The sequence below is a fragment of the Mesoplodon bidens genome (genome assembly GCF_964165515.1).
Source record: "Mesoplodon bidens genome assembly, contig: HAP1_SCAFFOLD_123, whole genome shotgun sequence".
NCBI lineage: Eukaryota > Metazoa > Chordata > Mammalia > Artiodactyla > Ziphiidae > Mesoplodon > Mesoplodon bidens.
Window position 1 is genome coordinate 1,471,606 of NW_027672190.1, and position 23,107 is coordinate 1,494,712.

Consider the following 23,107-nt stretch of genomic DNA (forward strand, 5'->3'; position numbering starts at 1 on the left):
TGGAAGTATTTATCTGATTTCTAAAACCAACTGAACAGTAAAGAAATAAATACGGTATTTTTGAACATGTGAAGATAAAAATTGTCTGCCTCAAAAACTGCATGTGAAACTGAACAGCAAATAATGAAATTGAAAAAAATTAACAATGCATACAAGTAAGAAAATAACCTCCCTAAGAGAAAAAAAAAAGGACAAAAGGCGTGAACAGACAATTATCCGCCCCCCCCCCAAGAATATAAAAGACCAATAAAGATTTGAGGACAAAAACTACAACTTCAAATGAGATACATGTTCCATATAAAACTGGGGGATAAGTTTAAACTAGCAAATGAGAAGAGATACATTCTTACATTCTTATGTCAGAAGTGAAAATGGTATTCTTTTTGGTAGACAGAGGCAATATGAACCGAAAGTCTTAAAATGCACACACTGTTTGATCTAGCAAAGGGATTTATTCAGTGTAACAGTAAAAAATCATAAGTAATGTACATGTCTAACTAGAAATTACTGGTTAAAGAGAACTATGGAATACACTTACAATGGAATAACTACAAACACTGAACATGCTATTATTATTTATCTCTGAAAAGACATTTATAATAGACTAAATGAAAATAAGTCAAATGTAAGCTTCACGAAGGTGGAATTTTATGTTTTCATCACAGCTACATACCTAGCATCTAGAATCATACACTATCAGGTAGTATAAAGTCAGTAAATATTTGCTGAATAAATACATGAAAAAAGTCACTTAGGTAAAATAACCCTACCCACCCACCCTTCACTCAGATGAATAGGAAGTCTAGCAGTAAGATATACACTACTATGTTCGTAAGATGATCTCTGAATGATGGGAACTGTGAGTGATGTTTATTTTACTATTGGCTAATATTATCTGAATAATCTACAGTGAACATATAATACCTTCCCCCCCAAATATATGTACATGCTTTTTTTCTTAAGTGAATCTATGGAGTGGGATGGACTGCAAGGGGGAAGGAGACAGACGGAGAATTTATACTTTTTATTTTAAAGGGTTCTAAATGCTTGGTTTATTTATAACTAAGACATAACTGTGACACCTGCTCCAGACAACTCATGAAGTGAGAGCAGAGACGGCAGAGAGATTTACTCAGAATCTGTACGCACGATCATGTCAACACCCCCTCCGCCCCCGCCAATCAAACTCCCTCGCTCACCTTCTCTCTCCCTTGCCCAGCATCTAGGGACACTTTGGCCTGTGGTATTCTGCTAGCACAATGGTTAAAACCATGAATTTTATAACTGTCCCAGTAATTATCCTCATTAAGTAAAGACTTTAAACATACTCTTTGTAAGAGCTTACAAATTCACCTCAGGAAACCTATATCCCAGAAAATTCAAGCAATTATTATGTTCCCTCAAATAGCAATCTCCAATTATTATATGGTAGAGCCCAAGTTACATAAGAAAGAACTTACCCACAAACTCCCAGTATTTTTTATAATCAGCAGGAAATTTTCGTAAATGCAACTGATGGAATTTCTCTTTGTTTGGAGAGCTGTTCCATTCCTGTGCCACCTACGCAAAGCAAAAAAAGCAACTTAAGAAAGCAAAAACATCTGAAAAGCCAATGTTAAACGGCAAAATTTTCCAAAGTAAGCAACCATAAAATCCAGAACCTAGAACTCCTGTGTGACACAAACATTAAAAATTAATTTGGGACTTCTGGTTTCCAGCTTGGCATGTAAGGAACTTAGAAGTCGCCACTCCATCCTAACAAGTAAAAAGAGACAAAAAGGTGGATACAGACAATCACAACTTGCCAGCGCAGAAAACTCTTAAGTAGAAACCTCCATGCCAGGAGGAAATCCTGAACTGGATGCGACAAACTGTTGGAGGCTCAGCATGACCTCTCTTAAAAACTCTAGGGGGACCCAGTCATAAAAGGGACTCCACACTTTGGTGAGTCTTACCTCTAGGAGCTCGAACAGGCCCTCACAGTGAACACTGGAGAAAATTCCCTGTGTGCTTCCAGCGGGGGTGGGGGGTTGGTGGGGACTGGGGTAAAGGAACCATTGTGTAATACACCAGAGCATTCTTGACCTTCTTAACAAGGCCTGATCTATGAGATGCTATTTTACCGGAGTCAAAGTTGCTGGGATTTTATCAGAGCTTAAACTACTTGAGGGAAGAAAACCAGCTCCAGCCCATTCTAACCATCCTGTCTCACCCAAGGAGGTGGGGGGAAACTAAGAAGCATGTGGTGTAAAGTTCTTAGTCCAGAGGCAAAGGCTCACTAAAAGAGTGACACCTTATCATAGGACTATGGAATGGTCTTCCTTCCCCCATACCTCATTTCTATATCACTAAAGGCCTATTTACTGCCGTTCCTTTTATTTAGTAGATTACGTCTGCCTTGCAACAAAAAATTACAAGGCATACTCAAAGGCAAAAAACACAGTTTGCACAGAATAAAGAAGCACTAAAACCTGTCAGATATGGCAGGAATACTGGAATTATCAGACCAGGATTTTTTTTTTTAAACTATAGTTAATATACTAAGAGTTTAATGAAAAAAGGAGGCCATGAAATAATAGATGGGTAATGTAATGAATGAGATGTAAAGTAGAAAGAATCAAAAGGTAATGCCAGAGATCAAAAACACTGTAACAGAAATGAAGGTTGCCTCTGATGGCCTCATTACTACACTGGACATTGCTGAGGAAACAATCTCTGAGCTTGAGGCTACAGCAATAGAAGCTACCAAAGCTGAAAAGCAAGGAGAAAAAAATGGGTAAAAAAAAAAACACACCCCAGAATATCCAAGACTGTGAGATAATGACAAAAGATGCAGCATACACATAATGGAGATACGAGAAGAAGAGAGAGCGAAAAAGAAGCAGTATTTGAGGTATAATGACTCAGAGTTTTCCAAAATTAACATCAGACACCAAGCCACAGATCCAGGAAGCTCCAAGATCAAGCAGAATAAATGCCAGAAACTACACCTAGGCATATCATATTCAACCTTCAGGAATATGAAATATCAAAGATAAAGGGAAAAAAAATCATGAAAGAAGCCTGTGGGTATAAACACCTTATTTATAGAGGAGGAAGGATAAGAATTACATCTAACTTCTCCTCAGAAACCATGCGAGCAAGGAGAGAGTAGTGAAATATTTAGACTGTTGAAAGAAAAAATCCTACCAATCTAGAATTCGGAATCCTGAAAAATTATCCTTTAAAAGTGAAGGAGAAGGGCTTCTCTGGTGGCACAGTGGTTAAGAATCTGCCTGCCAACACAGGGGACACAGGTTCGATCCCTGGTCCAGGAAGATCTCACATGCCACAGAGCAACTAAGCCCGTGAGCCACAACTACTGAGCCTGCATGCCACAACCACTGAAGCCCACATGCCTAGAGCCCGTGCTCCATAACAAGAGAAGCCACTGCAATGAGAAGCCCGCACACCACAAAGAGTAGCCCCTGCTCGCTGCAACTAGAGGAAGCCTGTGCACAGCAATGAAGACCCAATGCAGCCAAAAATAAATAAACTAAATTTATTTAAAAAAGAAAAAAATAACTCAACAGTAAGAAAACAGACAACCTGATGAAAAAGATGTGCAAAAGGCCTGGACAGACACCTCACCAAAGTAGATATACAGACCGTAAATTAGTATATGAAAAAATGCTCCATATCTTATGTCATCAAAGGAATGCAAATTAAAACAACAAGATACTATTACACACGTATTAGAATGGCCAAAATCTGGAGCACTGACAGGACCAAATGCTGACGGGGATGTGGAACAGTAGGAACTCTCATTTATTGCTCGTGGGAATGTAAAATAGCACCATTACCTTTTTTTTTTTTTCTTTTTTTTTGCTGAGCCACGTGGCTTGTGGGATTTAGTTCCCTGACCGGGGATCGAACCTGTGCCCCCTGCAAGTGGAAGTGCAGAGTCCTAACCACTGGACCACCAGGAAATTCCCAAGATGGTACCACCACTTTGGAAGACTGTTCGGTGGTTTCCTATGAAACTAAACATATTCTTACTGTAGGATCCAGCAATAGTGCCCTCACTATTTATCCAAATGAACTGAAAACTTATATTTATGTTAAAAACCTGCACATGGATATTTATAGCAGCTTTATTCATAACTGCCTAAACTTGGAAGCAACCAAGATGCCCTTCAGTGGGTGAACGGATAAACCAACTATGGTACAACCAGACAATGGAATATTATTTAGTGCTAAAAAGAAATGAGCTATGAAGCCATGAAAAGACACAGAAGGACCTGAAATGCACATTACTAAGTGAAAGAAGCCAATCTGGAAAGGCTACATACTGTGTGATTCCAACTATTTGACATGCTGGAGAAAGCAAACTATGGAGACAGTAAAAGGATGAGTGATTGCCAGGGTTGAGACTGTGGAGGGGTGAACAGGCAGAGCAGAGAGGATTTTTAGGGCAGTGAAAGTACTCTGATATTAGAGGACTGCTACATGTCATTATACGTTTGTCCAAACCCTTAGAATATACAAATCAAGAGTGAACCCTAATGAAAACTATGGACTCTGGGTGGTAATGACGTGTCAATGTAGGTTCATCAGTTGTACGAATGTACTACATTGGTAGGGGATGTTGATAATGGGGGATGCTATGCAGAGTTTCTCTAGCTCGCTGCAACTAGAGAAAGCCTGTGTGCATCAACCAAGACCCAACCCAGCCAAAAATGAATCACATAAATTTCTATATATATTTAAAAAAGATAAGTACTGAGTACTATCTCCAAAATTTACGCCCAATGAATTCACTTCTCTTTATTTCCATAGCTACCACCTAGATCAAGCTACCATCATCTTTCTCCTGGGCTATTATAATAGCCCCCGACAGGTCTACTGCATCTATGCTTACCTTTCTACAGTTATTCTCTAATGAGCAACTAAGAATGTTTTCTTTAAAACAAAAAAGTAAACTATTACATATTGCTACTCCCCCAGCCTAAACACCAACCAACTAAAAATCCTCCAACATCTTCTCACTGTACTGAGAATGAAACCCCAACCTGCACTTACAGGGTTGTATACCATCCAGCTCTTGACTGATTTCTGCAATCTTACTTCATTTCCCTTTACCTCTAAGTTACCTCACTCCAGTCACATCAGCCTAATCTCTTTGCTCACATATGCTCAGTTAGGCCTACTTCAAAGCATTATAGTCTTGACCCTCCCCCCTCCTCTGCACAAAACCCTCCTCTCCTGGCTCTCAGCCCGATCTCAAAAGCAGCCTCCCAATGTCGCTCATCATATCAACCTGTTTTGTTTCCTTCACAGAACAAATTATAACAGGAAATTAGCTAAAAATGGTGCACTCTCCCTATAAGGGGTGTGGGCACTAAGAATCACAGCTGGTACTCCAGAAGGGCCCCCTTTCTGCCTGCTCCTTGTCTACACAACCTAAAAAGCAGCTGCCAATTACACTCTGCATACACGTGCATGCACACACAGGTAACCGAAGGGGACTGCAGACAGAGCCAGCAAACCAAAACTTTAAGAAAATAGAGTATTTGCCAAAACTGACCAAAAAAATTGGTCCCTGTCAAAATAGTGCACATTTATCTAATATTTTTGTGTGTTAAACGTAAGGATTAAAAACTAATATATCTTCTATCAGTCACATCAGTACACAAAAGACTCATATTTCTTTTTTTCCCCCCACACACTGTATTTTATTTTTACAAGAGATAAATAAACTGACACCAAGCATTGCAAATGGATGACCACAACAAAAGCAACAATGATTGCAATTACCAAACACGAAACAGACTCACACTATGTCATAATATTGACATTCAGTCCAGGAATCCTCCACTGTAACAGCTCCTTTACTTTGCTGTGAAAATTGACTTGTATACTTTTTGCCTCTGAGTCCTGTGGGATTTTTTTTTTTATTCAAGAGACTCATATTTCTAAAAGTTGAATTTGCTCGTTTGCCCTTTGGGGCAAGGGATAATTCTACGCAATGTCATTGCATTCCACCTGCAATAAGACATAAGAACTGGATAACCAAACACTGCGTTTCATGTCCTAAATAGGATACCAACCACATTTCTGTCAAAGGACTCTAAACACACTTCAGCATTCCATTAACAAACAATATTATGAAGTCAAATTACATCCAAATGAGGATAAGAAGCCTTGGCCCAAGACTGTGGTTGATGCCACAGTCTCTGGCTTATAAGAAAGAATAAACATTAAAAGTAATCAAGGTATCTGAGAATTCTCTGGCAGTTCAGTTGTTAGTGCTTTCACTGCTGAGGGCCCAGGTTCAATCCCTGGTCAGGCAACTAAGATCCCACAAGCCACACGTTACAGTGGGAAAAAAAAAAAGGAATCAAGGTATATTAATAACACCATTAATAAATGTTGGCCTATATAAACTAGAAATGCTAAAACAATGCTGTTTCACTACATGGTTAAAGAAAAAGAACAAGATTGCAAAAATAAGAAAAAAAGAACAAGATAAAACTTCATGGTAAAGATGACAGATTGAACACAGGCATTTCCTTTCATTCCCCTGAAACCCCACTAAAACACCCAAGGGATTTTTCACAACAGGATTAATTCATTAGGATGAAGAGAACAGAAGACGAGGCAAGAGTATCAAAATCTGGGAAGCTGGTAAGCAGATGGATGAATGGTTAACTAACTCAGCAAGTCCAAGAAGCTGAACTCTAAGAAGGAAGTGTCTGACATACACCTCTAGGAGGAGGAGGGCTGAAGGGAGACTGCCCATCCCTGTTCCTAGCAAAAAGCTAGAGTGGTTTCACTTCTATAAAGTGTGACCGTCTCTGCCTGTGGGGCAGCAGATAGAGAGGGGATACTGTACTTAAAAAAAAAAAAAAAGGTGAGGGGGGCGTCCCTGGTGGTACAGTGGTTAGGCATCTGCCTGCCAATGCAGGGGCCACGGGTTCTATCCCTGGTCCGGGAAGATCTCACGTGCCATGGAGCAACTAAGCCCTCGTGCTACAACTACTGAGCCTGCGCTCTGGAGTCTTTGAGCCACAACTACTGAAGCCCTCGCCACAACTAGGGAAAAGCCCACGTGCAGCAACGAAGACCCAACACGGCCAAAAATAAATAAAATAATTTTAAAAATAAAATAAAATAATTTTTAAACAGGGAATTAAGCAAATATTTAGATACTGAATGCCTGGACCTTTCCCTCTGCCCCCACCCTCACCCCACAGTCAGCTCCCCATCAAGCCTATGCTTTCCAGGCAATCGATCTGAAGATTCTTCTTGGGGAAATCTGACCTCACTAAGAGGGGAAAAGAAAAGACTAAAAACAGTGACATGAGGGTGGGGATGAGGCTTCCCAATAAAATGCCAAATGGTCAACAAGCCTATCCCTTTCACTCAGAGCTTCTAATCTGTTTTAAAATCTTACATGTAACAAAATATAGATTATAACTATACCTAAGCATGTAATCTTAATATAAAGAATGAAACTAATTTGGATTTCACCATGTGATGGTGTCCTTCAGATCACATTTGACTTCCACAGTGCAAATAATAAAGGACCATTTTAGTAAAAGTATCTCTTTTCCTAAGCATCTCTTTTGACCTGTCATTATTTAAATGCATCCTCTTTTCTTATAGCATTAAAAAGTTGAGATATAGTTCACAATATAAAATTCACCACTTTAAAGTGTGCACACTACAGTGTGTTTTTAGTACATTCACTATTTTGTGTAACCATCACCATTATCTAATTCCAGAACATTCCCAACATCCCCAAACAAGCCTTATACCTATTAGCAGTCAGTCCTAATTCCCACACCCCTCCCTCACCCATCCCCTGGCGACTACTAATCCACTTTCTGTCTCTACGGATGTGCCTATTCTGGAAAATTCATATAAATGGAATTACACAATGTGTGGCCTTCTGTACCTGGCTTCTTTCACTTAGCATAATATTTTCCAGGCTCATCAAAGAACAGGTAAAAGTACATAGAACGGGTCATTCCTTTTAATAGTAGACTAATATTCCATTGTAGGCATATACCATGTTTTGTTTACCCATTCATCTCCTGATGGACATCTCGGCTGTTTACAACTTTTGGCTATTATGAACAATGCTCCAATCTGCTTGTTAGTATCCTGTTCTTAAATGTGAGTAAACCAACAAAAATCATTAGACATGTGAAGAAAGGAGTTAACATGAAAGGTCTGTAGACACTAAAATGAATAGGAAAAAAGCAACTGGGAAAACAGGGACAATGAAAAGAGAAGAAAACTTTCAACTAACTTTAAACTTATCATTAATTAACTTCAGGTAGTAAAAAATACTGTGCACATGAAGAAAGCACACAATCCTATAAAAAGGAATAATGAGAGGACAAGAGTACTGTGAAACTAAAAATATGCTCAAAAATTGTTTCAATAGACTTGGACGCTGAGAAAGTCTCCAAGGAAGGAGAATGACGATGACAACAACAAAGACAGAGATGGCAAAATAGAAAGAAATTTTAAGACATGCAAAGTTTCAAAATTTATCTCCTACGCATTCTTTTCTCAGGAAGCTTGAAGGATGTGCCTTACTAAAATGAGAGGGTGACAAAAACAGACAACCCTGGGTACAGGAGACAAAGATCCAACACAGGAAAGAAGGAAATGCAAGCCCTAGGATGAGGATGGTGAGCATTTCAGGTTAACCATCCTAAACCAAGAAGATGAAATTTATCAACTATCTGATGTGCCTGATCATACTGAGAGACCTAAACATCCAGGAGACAGCCTGAAGCTAAATTAGTAATACGTACATAGAAAATTAAGTAAACAATAAATCCAGAGAAAGCAAAGAGTCGGAAACGAAAAGTAGTTACAACTACCACATGACTTAGTCGCGGACACTTTTGTTTTTAATTCAAAGACCTTATTCTTTGTTTAAATTAATTTATTTTTGCTGTGTTGGGTCTTCGTTTCTGTGCGAGGGCTTTCTCTAGTTGCGGCAAGCGGGGGCTACTCTTCATCGCAGTGCGTGGGCCTCTCACTATCGCAGCCTCTCTAGCTGGGGAGCACAGGCTCCAGACACGCGGGCTCAGTACTTGTGGCTCACGGGCATAGCTGCTCCACGGCACGTGGGATCCTCCAAGACCAGGGCTCGAACCTGTGACCCCTGCATTAGCAGGCAGATTCTCAACCACTGCGCCACCAGGGAAGCCCAGTGGACACCTTTTATATCGTCAAAATAATAACAAATACTGACCTAAAAATTACAAGACTACTCCATAGTGAGGATGGGAAAACAGGAGAGGTGTGTGTGAACACAGGGCTGGGAAGAGAGGGTACTTCCTGTAGTGGGTAATTACAGAAAATGTCTAGTACTGAAAACTTAACAAGTCAAAATAGTGGCATGTTATTTAGAAATATGGAAGTAAATAACAAAAGCATCCCTCAAGGATCAAAAATAATTACTTGGGGAGGTGAGAGTGGCTGATTTTTTTTTTTTTAATAATGGGCCTTCCACAAGTATTTGACTATCTTAAACTTTGTGTATATACAAACGGAACTTGTGCTCATTCTGTTTTGAAAATGTTCTGGCTACAGAAATGTCCTGAAGGAAGAAATCTTAAAGATAAACATATAAATACTTCTGAACTAAGGGAAAAATAAAATCACAAATGTGTCCTAAATTTAAGGGCTATGAATGGCCTCTAAGCAATTTAGTGTTTTCTGGAAAGGATAAACGTTCAAGAAAAAAAATAAGCTCCAAGATGAAGAAAATCTCTGTATATTCCCCAGCTTATTTTACTGTATACACTGTTCACTGAACTAACGATTTTGTAAGGTAAGAAAATCATTCTTGTAATACTATTTCACATTGTTCTTAAGGAGAGAGACTGAAGAGCCTTTATCAGTTAGTTGTTTCTAATGGTTCTGAAACACTAGTAAAATAATTCTTACGACAATGGCTGAAATTTAGGGCATAAATTGACACCAACTTGCCTCTTTGTGCAGTACATCTCCTTTGCCTTTAACAATTCTAAGCTGGATCTTTGCAGTCTCTCTGCCTGCGATATACTTCCTATGGCCAACTCCTTCTGCTCACTCTGGTCTCGGTGTGAATACCATCGCTCACAGAGGCCGTCTCACCTTTCAGTCTCAAGTGCCTGCTCCCTTTTGTTCTAGATCATTCTAGAGCACTCTAGAGCCTTTTGTCCCGATCTGAAATGATCATTCCCAGAAGGCAGAGGCCTTGTCTGTCGTGTTCACCACTTTACCCCCGCCAGGTCTGTGATAGTACTGGGCAAGTATCAGGCACCCGAGGATCTGCTGACTGAATACGTGGGTATTTACCTCAGTGCTCTTGGTTTTGAAGAGTCTTGTTGCACACTCACCTTTTGGGTTTTTGTTTTTTAACCAATTTGAAAAAAAGGAAAAATCGACCTGCTGTGAGAACACCAAAAACATCCTTCAAAGTGCAGGTGGATGTTTACACTAAAGAATTACTGTTTTTCTGAGGTTCAAATTTAACTGGGAATCCTATATTTTTCTTGGCAATCCCAGTCAGGCAGTAAGAAAGAGAGAAGAACCAGAATGGGATGTGTTGGGGTAGGGGGGCAGCTAAAGGCTGCTATGAGGCCTAAGAAGTTGGGAAGACAGATGAGAAATTTGGGATTTACTGCTTTGTGCTGACCAGTGTAACTTGCCCTTTGCTACCTCCTCAAGAAAACTTCAGTAAAGGTTTACACTACTTTTCAAAAAAATAAACGCAGATGAGAGACTATGTCCTCTGAGAAGTCTTCCCTTATTTTACACCGAAAAACGTTTCCTCCTCCTGTGCCACCTCTGGACTTGGTAAACTAGCACTCTGAATTGTGTCTGTAAGCTCCAGAAGGGCAGAGTTTAAGGGTTTCCTCTGTATCACCGGCATCTAGAACACTGTGGGGCACAATGTCTGTTCAACATGAAATCTACAAGCTACATCTAAATCAAAATGCGATCAGTTATTTTAGCCGTACTCAGCATGGTAAAGAAATGTAATTTCAAAGTCTGAAGGTATACGATTAGAACATATACTTACAGTTTCAAAAGTATTCAGGATCATCAAAGGGAAAAACACATTAAAATAATCTCTACCATCTTGAAATCTCACAGGCACAGGTCTTGTGATGGACTGACAAAGAGTTGAAGGGGGTCCGCACTGATCAAAGTCCACAAACATTGCGTATTTCCATTTTAAGACCTCTTTAACGAAGGTGTCAGAGATGGACTGTGCTGACAAGAAAACGTTTACCGGAGAGGAAGGTGAAAAAGATCCGTTTTCACAAAATGGAACTTTGTAGCCTTGCCTGTTGGAATTATTTGGAGTATGACACTGGAGAACGTTGCACAAACCCTTCATTTCAGCCACTGGCTTCTGAGACACCACAGAGACTGGCTGTGGTACTTTCAAAGCAGATTGTACCCCACTTGACTTATTTTGCAGAGTTGGTAAGAGTGCTGACGTATTTACCAAAGACTTGTAAAGACCAGCAATTCGTGAAGTACTACTGGAGGTAAATATCTTAGCAGTGGGAGGTCTCGAAGGTTTAGATGAAGAGAGAGGCAAGCCAGGTCTACGAAATGTATCTTCATCTGCTGCTTTAGCTTCAGAGTGTTTGGAACAGTATTCACCCTGGTTTTCCAGTGTTTCCACACAATCTTTGTATTTACATTTTGTGCTACTCCAAGATTCCAACTGAGGCCGACTCACAGAATCTTCTTCTACCTGGACTCTATCTTTTCCATGAACTACTTCAATGAGTTCATCATTCTCTTTCTCCATTTGTGAACATAAATCCATATCTTCTGGATCACATTGTGTTAAAAATATATTATCCTCCTCTATGTCACTGTTGCATTCAGGTTCTCCCTCCTTCAAAGCTGCCTCTGCTGCTTTTTTAATGACCTCTTCAGGTACATAAGCTGGACCATAACCCCAATCATCTGTGATATCCCCTACATGAGTCAAGCACGAATTCTCTTCATTCTCTTGAACTGAATTCTTGTTGTCTGGTCTCTGATCTTGCCGAACTGAAAACACTTCACATGGACTTTCAAACTCAAAAAAATGAGAATCCGATTCCTCAAACCGCAAAAGGGACCTTGTATTTTCTTCCTTTATTACATTCTGTTCCACATTTGTGTTAGCTATTGAAGTATGATGCTCTGGACATCCTTTCTCAATGCACGTCTTACCCTGTTTAATGTGTTTCTTAAAACCCACAATTCTTTCATCATCATCATCATCTTCATCAGATTCTGAAATAATAATGACGTGTCCAGAGCAGGTTTCCCTGACACTATTTTGGTTGGCTGTCAAACATCTTCTATCATCTTTAACTTTTCTTTGTAGCTGGGATAAACTTCTTTGGGTTGAACCTGATGGGAACTTAGTAACACTGGCTTGAGCTATTAAAGATAGTATGTGGAGGTCGCTGTCTATCTGAGAATCTGTTAAAGGGTCAGACTTAGGACTGATGCTAAGGACCTGTTCTCTTAAATCAGAAGAAAACTCAACAGTACTCTTGCTAATTCCCATATCTCTTGATTCAAGTCCAGTCACAGGATCTTTAAAGGGAGGTGTTTTCTCCACAAAAATATTGGTCATTTCTGTGAATGAGACCAAATCTTTATTACCAACATGACATTCTAGTATTTGACGACTGATATCAGGGGTGGAGAAAATGCCCAACTCTTCTTCCTGTACTTGTTTCTTTTTCAGCAGTAAACTGTTTTCAGGTTTTTGTTGTCCATTTTTATCATCCAGAACACCACTAGGGCCTAAAGAGAGATTGTGTATGAAGCCATCTCCTTTCTGAGCTCCTGTATCTTTCTTTGAACAGAAACTTTCAATGCTAGATACAGTCAGGTTTTCCTCTAAAGTGGTACTTTTCCTGTCTTGCATTTTCATTACATGCAATAACTTAGCACAGATTTCATCTTTATGTGCCTTAGTGTTTGCTTTTGAGGTTTTGCCAAGAGCATCATCCTTTAAAGAGAAATCCTCATCTGATGTGGACACTTTTTCCAGAGAGTCATTGCTAGAATCAGTCAACAAACCTGTTGATGTGATTATTCCTCTGTCAAATACCTTTTCTGGACCATTTCTTGAAGTACAATTCTGTGGGGTATATGAGGAATTCTCTTTTACAGACTTATGCTTCCCTGTACTTACTTTAACTTGGCCTCGAGCTCTTTCATTCACAAGCCTTTTACTACTCGGCTTCAAGCACAACTCAGCTGAGAGATGGTCTTTGAGTTTCAAATCTTTTAGATAAGTTTGCTCATTATCCTCTTCTATGGCATTATGTGCCTTGCTGAAAATACTCTCTTTCACTTGACATGCATCAGCTTTCATCGGTTCTTTAGAGAATGTTGGGCTGGAGTTTTCCAGACAGTGCCTTTGTTTTTTAGACTTCTTCCCTGTTTGTTCACTTTCTTCTTTATTGTAAGATGCAGGAGGTGTTTTACATGGAGGAGTCAGATCCACAGATGTGCTACACTGAGGCACTTTGAATTTTATGTTTCTAATAATTTGCTTTAAACAAGTTTGTAACTCATGGGTTTCCTGACTAGTCAACTGCCAACCTAAAGATATATTTCCTCGTAGGTATAAGTTGAGCTTATCCCAGAATCGCTTACAAAGAGTCTGCTGCCCAAGCTGATAGCCTTCTTTAAGGAGACTTCTGATCAGCTGCACACAAGCAAGTTGTACAGAGTTAGATGGCACTGAATGCAGTGACAGAGATATCATTGTTGTGCCTTTGGAGCAGTTTCCGGATGACTTCTCACAACTCCGAGCAAACGCGGTGGTGGGAAGCTTGGCACATTTTACGATGGCTTCCACCCACTGCTGGGAACTAACCCACAGCAAATGCAAACACTTTTTATTTCTATGCAGTTCAATCACTGACACCAAAATCAGAAGGAAAAACTCAGTGACTGTGTCACACACGGCGTCCGTCTGGTTGAGGACGTCTTTGACTTCAGAATGCAGATGATGAATAACCTCCACTATATAAGCCACACCCAGATCCTTAAGATCCATGAGGGACTGCACAAAGGGGATGAACCACAGAAACGTGCTGTTATGAACACGCATGTCTTGACCGATATCTGACTGAAGCACATTAGCTAATGTTTCCATTTCTTCATACATGTTAGGACAATAATCTGGGCAAATGGCTGATCTCCACCCTGAATCCTAAAATGAAAGAGATACTGACATTCAGATAAACAAGCACCATTCATGACAGGTTTAACACAAAAGTTGCCAACAAGAAAATACACTGCTCAACTTTCCTGTGTTGATGTACATATATGGACCCCCAAGAAATTGAAAACAGTCCAATTTTGAGGTGAAGCTTTCATGAAAAGGTTAAATTTACAAAACCTCCATGTACTCTGGACCTCTTTCCTTCAGTTGGTTTTGATTTCTAGTCATGTGATTTATCTCCCTCATGCCATAAATGTTCTACCCTTCCAAAATGTACTTAAAAATTAATCTCCCAAACTGTGCATGCTCTCATTACAGACCATTTTTCCTCATGAGCTACTGTTCAATCAGAAACTGTTTTATGCAACAGTTGATTCAGAATAGCTACATATCATAAAATCAGCAATGCAACTAACCACATAAAACACTGACTATACAATATAAAGGCAATACAATATCATCTGAATTCTCAAAATGTTTTATACCTTTTTGGTCTTTTCAGGGTTATAATTGTATACCATCTGGCTGCAAGTCACCATATCATCTAAATATGACTCCGGTTCTGACTTGGTCCTTAAATATTAAGAACAAATAGAAATTACTGAAATGAAGGGTAAAAAGAAGAGAAAAATCCTACTGTTAAAGTCAATTATAGTAGACTTCCTCATACAGATTGTTGGAAATCCTGACACAGGAACTGAACGAACCTCACAGAGCTGTTCCGTATGTTCTGGATCTCTTTCCTGTAGCTCACATTGTTGATAATGGTTTGAAATGCCTCAATAGGATCAATCAGTTGACCCCAGACCTTAGATCCAAGACGATCCAGAATCACCATGAAACAGTGTAACGCTGGCCAGAAAGGATCCACACTATCATCTGAAACACAATGGAGTAATTTGCCAAATTACAACACAATTAGAGAAAGGGACTAAAATATATTGAGAATTAAGCATTCTTTACCTGGGTAGCAACAAAACTGAAAGCAAAGCAGGAAGTAATTTAAAGTAAAGTGTTGTCAACTACAGGTTTTAGAAACCTGGCAAACTTTTAAATAATGTCTGCATTTTTTTTTTAAAGCAATACACCTCTGTTAAGAAATCTTGTTGTGTGGAACAAACTGAGATAGTCCAGATAAACTCAACTTTCTCACCCTATTTGCCAACCTGAAAGAATCGTTCCTCCTCTGCTTCTTCCAGACCTTTATACTCCCATCCTTCAATAAATAACAGAGGTAAAGTAGAAAAAAAAAAAGGGAGAGAAAGAAAAACTTGGTATTTTCAGATCTAAACAAAGTCCATGATATGAGAAATCCTGAATTGTGTGTGTCATTCGGTTGGAATAAAGGACTGAACCCCTCATCCACTGGATAAGCAGAGATACATACTCTTTATCCATCCATTCTCAACATGGCTTTGTTGTTATCTCCATTCCATCCAACTGGCAGGAATTCCCATTACTCACACACTCTTATGCCCGGTCCTTCCCCTCTTCTCTACATGCAGGGGCAAAACACTGCCCTGCTCAAAGACCTTCACTTGCTCCTTAATGTCTTCTAAGGAAATTAGAAGCCCTCAGTCAAGCATCTGTAAGATCTTACTCTACTCTTTCTTTCCAGATTTATTTTTGACACTCACATAAAGATACACCACCTACAGAAAAAAACAGATAGCTGGCTTTTTCCAAGTGAGAACCAGAATGGCTTCACTGTTAGCACCACCTGTCATCTTCCGCAGTATTCTTAGGAGGCAAGTGCTCTAACTCACCCAATTACTGTCAACCTTAGAACTTTCTGCTTTATTTCCCTCAGGGCTCTTAGAGTCTACTTTTTTTTTTATCATAGTCGTTCGTGTAGAACTGCTCATATACTTTTTTATCCTCTACTGAAGCTGTCTTATGTCTAGGAAGCTCTCAAATAAGGAAGAAAGTCATTAGTTAGGTGAAGACAATTATGGAATGTTTCTTAAAGAGGGGACTTCCCTGGTGGTGAAGTGGTAAAGAATCCGCCTGCCACAACATAGGCAGAACACTCTATGACATAAAAGACCCTTTTTGACCCACCGCCTAGAGACATGGAAATAAAAACAAACAAATGGGACCTAATGAAACTTCAAAGCTTTTGCACAGCAATGGAAAATATAAACAAGATGAAAAGACAACCCTCAGAATGGGAGAAAATATTTGCAAATGAAGCAACAGACAAATGATTAATCTCCAAAATTTACAAGCAGCTCATGCAGCTCAATATCAAAAAAATAAACAACCCCATCCAAAAATGGGCAGAAGCCCTAAACAGACATTTCTCCAAAGAAGATATACAGTTTGCCAACAAACACATGAAAGGATGCTCAACACCACTAATCATTAGAGCAGTGCAAATCAAAACTACAATGAGGTGTCACCTCACACCAGTCAGAATGGCCATCATCAAAAAATCTACAAACAACAAATGCTGGCGACGGTGTGGAGAAAAGGGAGCCCTCTTGCACTATTGGTAGGAATGTAAATTGATACAGCCACTATGGAGAGCAGTATGGAGGTTCCTTAAGAAACTAAAAATAGAACTACCATACGACCCAGAAATTCCACTCCTGGGCATATACCCTGAGAAAACCATAATCCAAAAACAGTCATGTACCACAATGTTCACTGCAGCTTTATTTACAAGAGCCAGGACATGGAAGCAACCCAAGTGTCCACCGACAGATGAATAGATAAAGATGTGGCTATACATACAATGGAATATTACTCAGCCATAAAAAAGAAATGAAATCGAGTTATTTGTAGTGAGGCAGGTGGACCTAGAGTCTGTGGTACAGAGTGAAGTAAGTCAGAAAGAGAAAAACAAATACTGTACGCTAACACTTACATATGGAATCTAAAAAAACAGGTTCTGAAGAACCTAGGGGCAGGACAGGAATAAAGATGCAGACATAGAGAATGGACGTGAGGACACGGGGAGAGGGAAGGGTAAGCTGGGACGAAGTGAGAGAGTGGCATGGACTACCACATGTAAAATAGCTAGTGGGAAGAAGCCACAGAGCACAGGGAGATCCGCTTGGTGCTCTGTGACCACCTAGATGGGTGGGATGGGGGCGTGGAAGGGAGACGCAAGAGGGAGGGGACATGGGGATATATGTATATGTGTAGCTGATTCACTTTGTTATACAGCAGAAACTAGCACACCATTGTAAAGAAATTATACTCCAATAAAGATGTTAAAGAAGGAATCTGTAGACCCCACTCGCTGCAACTAGAGAAAGCCCATGCACAGCAACAAAGACACAACACAGCCAAAAATTAATTAATTATTTTTTTCAAAAGTAAGTTAACTTCCTTGGGCTTCAGTTTCTTCTTTTATGAAAGTAACGTGCCGAGTTAAACTCTAAAGGTCCTTTCCAATTAAAAATTCTGACTCTGTGACCAAAACCATAAAACGGTCATTCTTTCTTTCCTCCACATCATACACCCAAGTTCTTACCGTGACACTAGTATTTTCAAAGTGCACCATCATCACAATAGTCAGCAAATAAAGTTTATTACCATCTGATTGCCTCTCCATGGCGTGAAGTATTGATTGCATAAAATCATTCTGTTTGTTTGAGCCCAACAACAGTGAATCCATGGTTTGCTCCTCAAGAATGGTCAGCAACATGCAGATACCTGTAAGATCACGTATAGTTTTCTTGAATTGATTAAATAAAACTGTTCTAATGTCTTCTCCAGTTTAGTTGGCAAAAAGAATAACAAGGCAGTAAGATGAAACCAAACAGTATCCAGTGCCTCAGACATTGAAGTCTGAGATATTCATATACAACTCCTCCTCCTAAGAACAGAACTTTAGACTGAATAAAAAGGGAAACTGGCACGAACCTGGTTAGAAAACCATTTCCAAAATGACTACCACACAATTTGCATCTCATAATATCAAAGACCCCTTAAATTTTAAGATCACTATATTTCAAGTACCAGTCACTGCCAAATATACACATGACTGTAAGACTCTGAATCAATGAAGTAGGACAGAACTACTTTAGGTCAATATACAACTTGATGAAAACCAAAGTTAGTATCGCTTTCTCCCAGGAAATATTTTACAGATGGGAAAAGAGGTATTAAACCTCTGTTTCAAGAGATCAAAACCCTATTAAGTTCAGCTGCTGTGCTAATACGGTAACATCTAATACTGCCTTAAATAAAAGATCTATTTGCCATACTTGAAAATGTACCTCTTACACAGATGATTTCTAGGATAAGAAATGTTTAAAGACAAGATGTTGTAATAGTCAATTTAATGACAGAACAAGAATTGTGAACTATGAAATCCTTTATTTAGCAATTTTGATCAGATTACCAGAAGAGATCCCTTCCCTTGCAGGATAATCGTAAGAAATATTGGAAAATACTAATTATATGTGTGTAGGAACAATACTCACCTAACCAATAGTTTTTGTAGTTGGCAGTATCATACATGTGTGAAGGCAGAAGAATCAGTTTACCCTTCTCAAGGACAGAAGAAGTATCAATGTCTGGACTTTCGAAAAGCCCCAACTCAATAACTTTAAAAAGGCAAGTCAAAACCTCCTGTAAGTCATAATAATCATCTCTGTTCACTTTCCCCAAGTTTCTTGCTGTCAGGATAGCCCAACGTGAAACCTAAAAGTGTAACACATTCATTACTTCATTTAACACACAATTGTCTACAGAAAGAATACAGTTAAAATAAGATTCTCTACAGATTACAGAGGACACAAGATACATCAAATACTTTAAAAAAATCATTGCACCGTATATCTTAAACTTATACAGTGCTGTATGTCAATTATACCTCAATAAAACTGGAAGAAAAAAACTATCATATAGAATAAAGTACTTTAGGAAAAATACATGATTTTCAGACATTTAAAGGAAATAAACCAAAAGGTCCATGATGACAGAAAAAAAAAAAAGACGGAAGATACTAATTACAATTGAACTTTGAACAACACACAAGGGTTAGGGGCACCTACCCTCTGCGTAGTTGAATACACTAATATAATTCGAATATAACATAGTTGGCAGCCCTCCATATCCTGGTTCTGCATCATGGATTCAACTAACCTCGAACTGTGTAGTACTATACTACATGCTATTAAAAAGAATCTGTGTATAAGAGGACCCATGCAGTTCAAACCCCTGTTGCTCAAGGGTCAACTGGAATGCGACATGTGAACCTTACTTGATCCTGATTTGATCTAACCCTGATAAAGCATTTTTGAGAGAGTAACTTCCACTCAAATACTGACTAGAAATATATTATTATTATTATTATAAGTGTGTCGATGTAATTGTTCTTTTAAAAGAGCACTTACCTTTTTGATACACGAACTAAAGTATTTTATGGATGAAATGCTCTGATGTCTAAGATTTGCGGTAACTAAACAGGAGTAGAATACTGACCACATATTGATAACAGATGAAGCACAGTGATGGATATATGGGGGTTCACTACACCAATCTATTTTTGTATGTTTGTAATGTTCCATAATAGAAAGCTAAAAAAGGAAAAATGAAAAGAGAAACCTCAGAAGAAATCAAAGGTCACCTCTACATGGCGATATAGCATAGGGAAGTGATTTTAAATTTATTCTGCACTACAAACTGAATTTAGTGATCACAACCAACCTTAAAAACTAAATAAAATTTAAAAAAAAAATCAGTGGGCGTCCTTCATAGTAACAGTAAGTACTGTTTTGTGAAATGTTTAGGTCACGTATGTCTATATGTGTGTGAACTCGATGAAGAATATTTTTACTTAGGTTATGGGCAGAAAAGTTTGCAAAACATAGAACTAGTGGACAAAAGAATGGGCTCTATGCCAACATAATTAAGTAATGGATTTTAAGCTATCGAAAAAAAATACAAAGGAATCAATGAGTCTATAACTTATGATAAACAGATGAATAAATGAAGAGCAGGGAAAATGGCTCTTGACTATAGTATAATCAATGTCAAGTGCTGACTGGTAAACGTGTAAAGTGCTGGGGTTGAAACTATTTTGCAATCTTAGAAAAACTGGCTCAGGGAAGAACCATCAGGTAATGCTAAATTTAGGAGAACATTTTGGTGAGGAGTAAGGTATTTATGTGATCTTAGAGTACTTAAGAAATAGACATTGTACAGTGAAGAAACTGGACAACACCTCAACTAGATGATCAAAATTAACATCACCATGAGAGGCCGGATGATATGGCATGCCGTATATCTGACAGCCTGAGAAGGACATAGCATCCTTCACTTATGTAGTATTCCAGTTGGAACGTATAACCGAAGCCTAACCATGCGCAAGCATCAGACAAACCCAAAATGAAAAGCATTCTATTTTTTGTAAATGGGAGGGAGGCAGAAATGACTATTCTTCAGAAATGTAATTGTCATAAAAGACAAAGATAGGCTGCGGAAATGTTACAGATTAAGGGAGACTAATGTAACACAACTACATGTAAATCCTGATCCTGGTCTGGATACTGGAGTACAGGGGGAAAATGCTACAAAGTACACTGGATCACACGACACAACTGGAAAACAGACCTTACTGTGTCAATGTTAAAGTCACTGAAGTTTATAATATTGTGAGAATATACTTATTCTTAGGAAATATACACTGAAGTATTTAGGGGCAAAAGGCTATGATACATGCAACCTACTCTCAAATGGTCAGAAAACAAACAGCTTTGTAGTTAACTGAAAGCAAATGATAGAACAAATGGAGTGAAACATTAGTAATTGGTGAATACAGCTAAAGAATATACAGGTGTTTTCTACTTTTATTTATTTTTGAGAATTTTCTGAAAATTTTAAAGTATTTTCAAATAAAAACTTTAAAAAAAGCATTAGGGCTCTGGATCAGGCTGCCTATATACAAATCCCAGTCACCATACTAGCCTGTGTAACTGTGGTTAAGTCTCCTGACTCAGTTTCCTCACCTACAAAAACACATATATAATGAAGAATACAGTCATTCCTGGCCCTGCAGACCCAGTCACCCAGTCTGCAAGTGCTTGGCCCAGGTCCTGGTTGCTCAGCTGGACCTGCTTCCTCTACTGCTTTGCAGCTTTAAGAAAGCCAGTCCCGGAGAGCAGCTGGCTGTACTTTCTGTCAGTCTTCTTTCACAGGCAGGAAAGCCCCACCTTTATTTTAAGCACAGGCCTCGACTCTGGTTCTACCCTTGCCTGGAGTAGACTTGTAATTCTTATTATCATGCACAAACTCAGTCCCCTGCTACCTACAGCCACCCAGGCCGACATACAGGTTTCCACCATGTATCACTTTGTATTTCTGTTCCATTACTGGTCCAAAGAAACATTTACCCTTTAAAAAGTGGGACTATACCTTTTAGAATTCCACTTTTTGAATTCTTTTCTATCATTGTTTGGGTTTGGCACAAAGGAGACAGAAATTCACCACCATTCTGACTGGAAACCCCATTACCGTGTTCTTTCTTCGCCACTTAAAAAAAAAGCCTCTTTACTATCCTTCTATTGGCAGAGCAACCCTTCGTGGCTATTGTCTTAACGTTGTAACTCAGTTCTAGAGGCCAATGTGCACAGGTCCTACTGCACACGCTGCCTCGCCACATGATGTTAAGTCCTCAAACTCGAGCAATCAGCTCAAAGTCAGGTTCCAAGCCTCTGGTGTTGCTCTCTGCTTCTGTCTACCTACTGTTCTGATTCTCATGTTCCTCCTCCTGTTCGGCACCTAAGAACTGAATCTCCTTGTTCTCCCCTCTACCCCATCACCTGTTAAAAATCTCATCTATTAGCAAAATAATTATTTCAAGTGTTTTAACTGGTATTTCCATGTGCTTGGAGCGGGGCAGGCAAGCAAGAAAAGCAAGAGAGAACTCTCCTTCTTCGTTAGTTCAGGTCAACACACTGAAAGTTCAGGTTATTCCCTCATTTGTCTTTTAAACTGAAGCATCACCTGTCAGAACTGTTTCCCTACTCTTTTAACCCTCTTCTTTGAGCCCCCCAGCACCCCCTCCTGAACTACAGTAATGCTACAACAACAAGAGAATAACTTTGGCAAATATTTTAAACAAAGTACACATCAAAAACCTCTATTATAGTTATCTGTAATATAGGTGCAAAAATAAAATATCCCCTCTTCCACTGCCTAACACTCACACTCACCATTTCATTGGGATGGACCAAAAACAAATAGATCCCTGGATGTTTGTCAAAAACCTGAAAGGAGCAGTTAGCTTGTTCCATCCGGCAAAGTGCTTCAACGCATAATTCATCTAAATAGAAAAAATAAGGCAGTAAACATAAGACATAAATCTTATCAACGTATCAAGATTCCCTAAATTTGGCTCCTTCAGTTGCTCTGTAAGTAAATGAAAAGTTGCTCCTTTTTTTTTTAAACTGAGGCATAAAAATGCTGTAAATGTAGGAATGATATTTAGCTGCTGAAAGACCGGTAGGTTGATCATAGTGTGTGCCTATGAATTGCTCTGACTTTCCTAGTACAAACATCTTTTTTCACACTGGGCATAATTATCTCCAGAGAGCACCTTCTTAGAAGTATGGCTATAGGTCCAATTCCATTAGCATTTTACATTTTGATCCATGAGGACTTTATCTTGTACCACAGGGATAAAATCAGCTTTGCCCCACAAATGGCTATTTTGTCCTACTCTCAAGTTACTGAGTAATCCATTTTCTCCACTGGTTTGAAATGCTATCATCAGCAAAGAGTAAATTCCCCAAATATATTCGGTTTACTTCTGGAGTCTCTACACTGCTCCATGAGTCTATCTGTACCAGCACTATCTTAATCCCTGTTGCTTCATGGAAATTTCTTCATAACTCTTTC

The 23,107-nt window shown here is 39.0% G+C and overlaps 1 protein-coding gene across 1 annotated transcript in view; it reads right to left on the reverse strand.

Moving 5' to 3' along the window:
- LOC308610501 (putative helicase senataxin) overlaps positions 1-23,107 on the reverse strand; it is a 61,439-nt gene that overhangs the window by 35,051 nt on the left and 3,281 nt on the right. The window contains exons 3-9 of the mRNA XM_081259609.1: positions 22,423-22,532; positions 18,688-18,907; positions 17,795-17,914; positions 14,959-15,130; positions 14,737-14,824; positions 11,075-14,239; positions 1,461-1,560 (exon numbers count right to left, since the gene is read on the reverse strand). Of these exons, the coding sequence (XP_081115735.1) occupies positions 1,461-1,560; positions 11,075-14,239; positions 14,737-14,824; positions 14,959-15,130; positions 17,795-17,914; positions 18,688-18,907; positions 22,423-22,532 (3,975 nt within the window). The remainder of the gene's footprint in view (positions 1-1,460; positions 1,561-11,074; positions 14,240-14,736; positions 14,825-14,958; positions 15,131-17,794; positions 17,915-18,687; positions 18,908-22,422; positions 22,533-23,107) is intronic.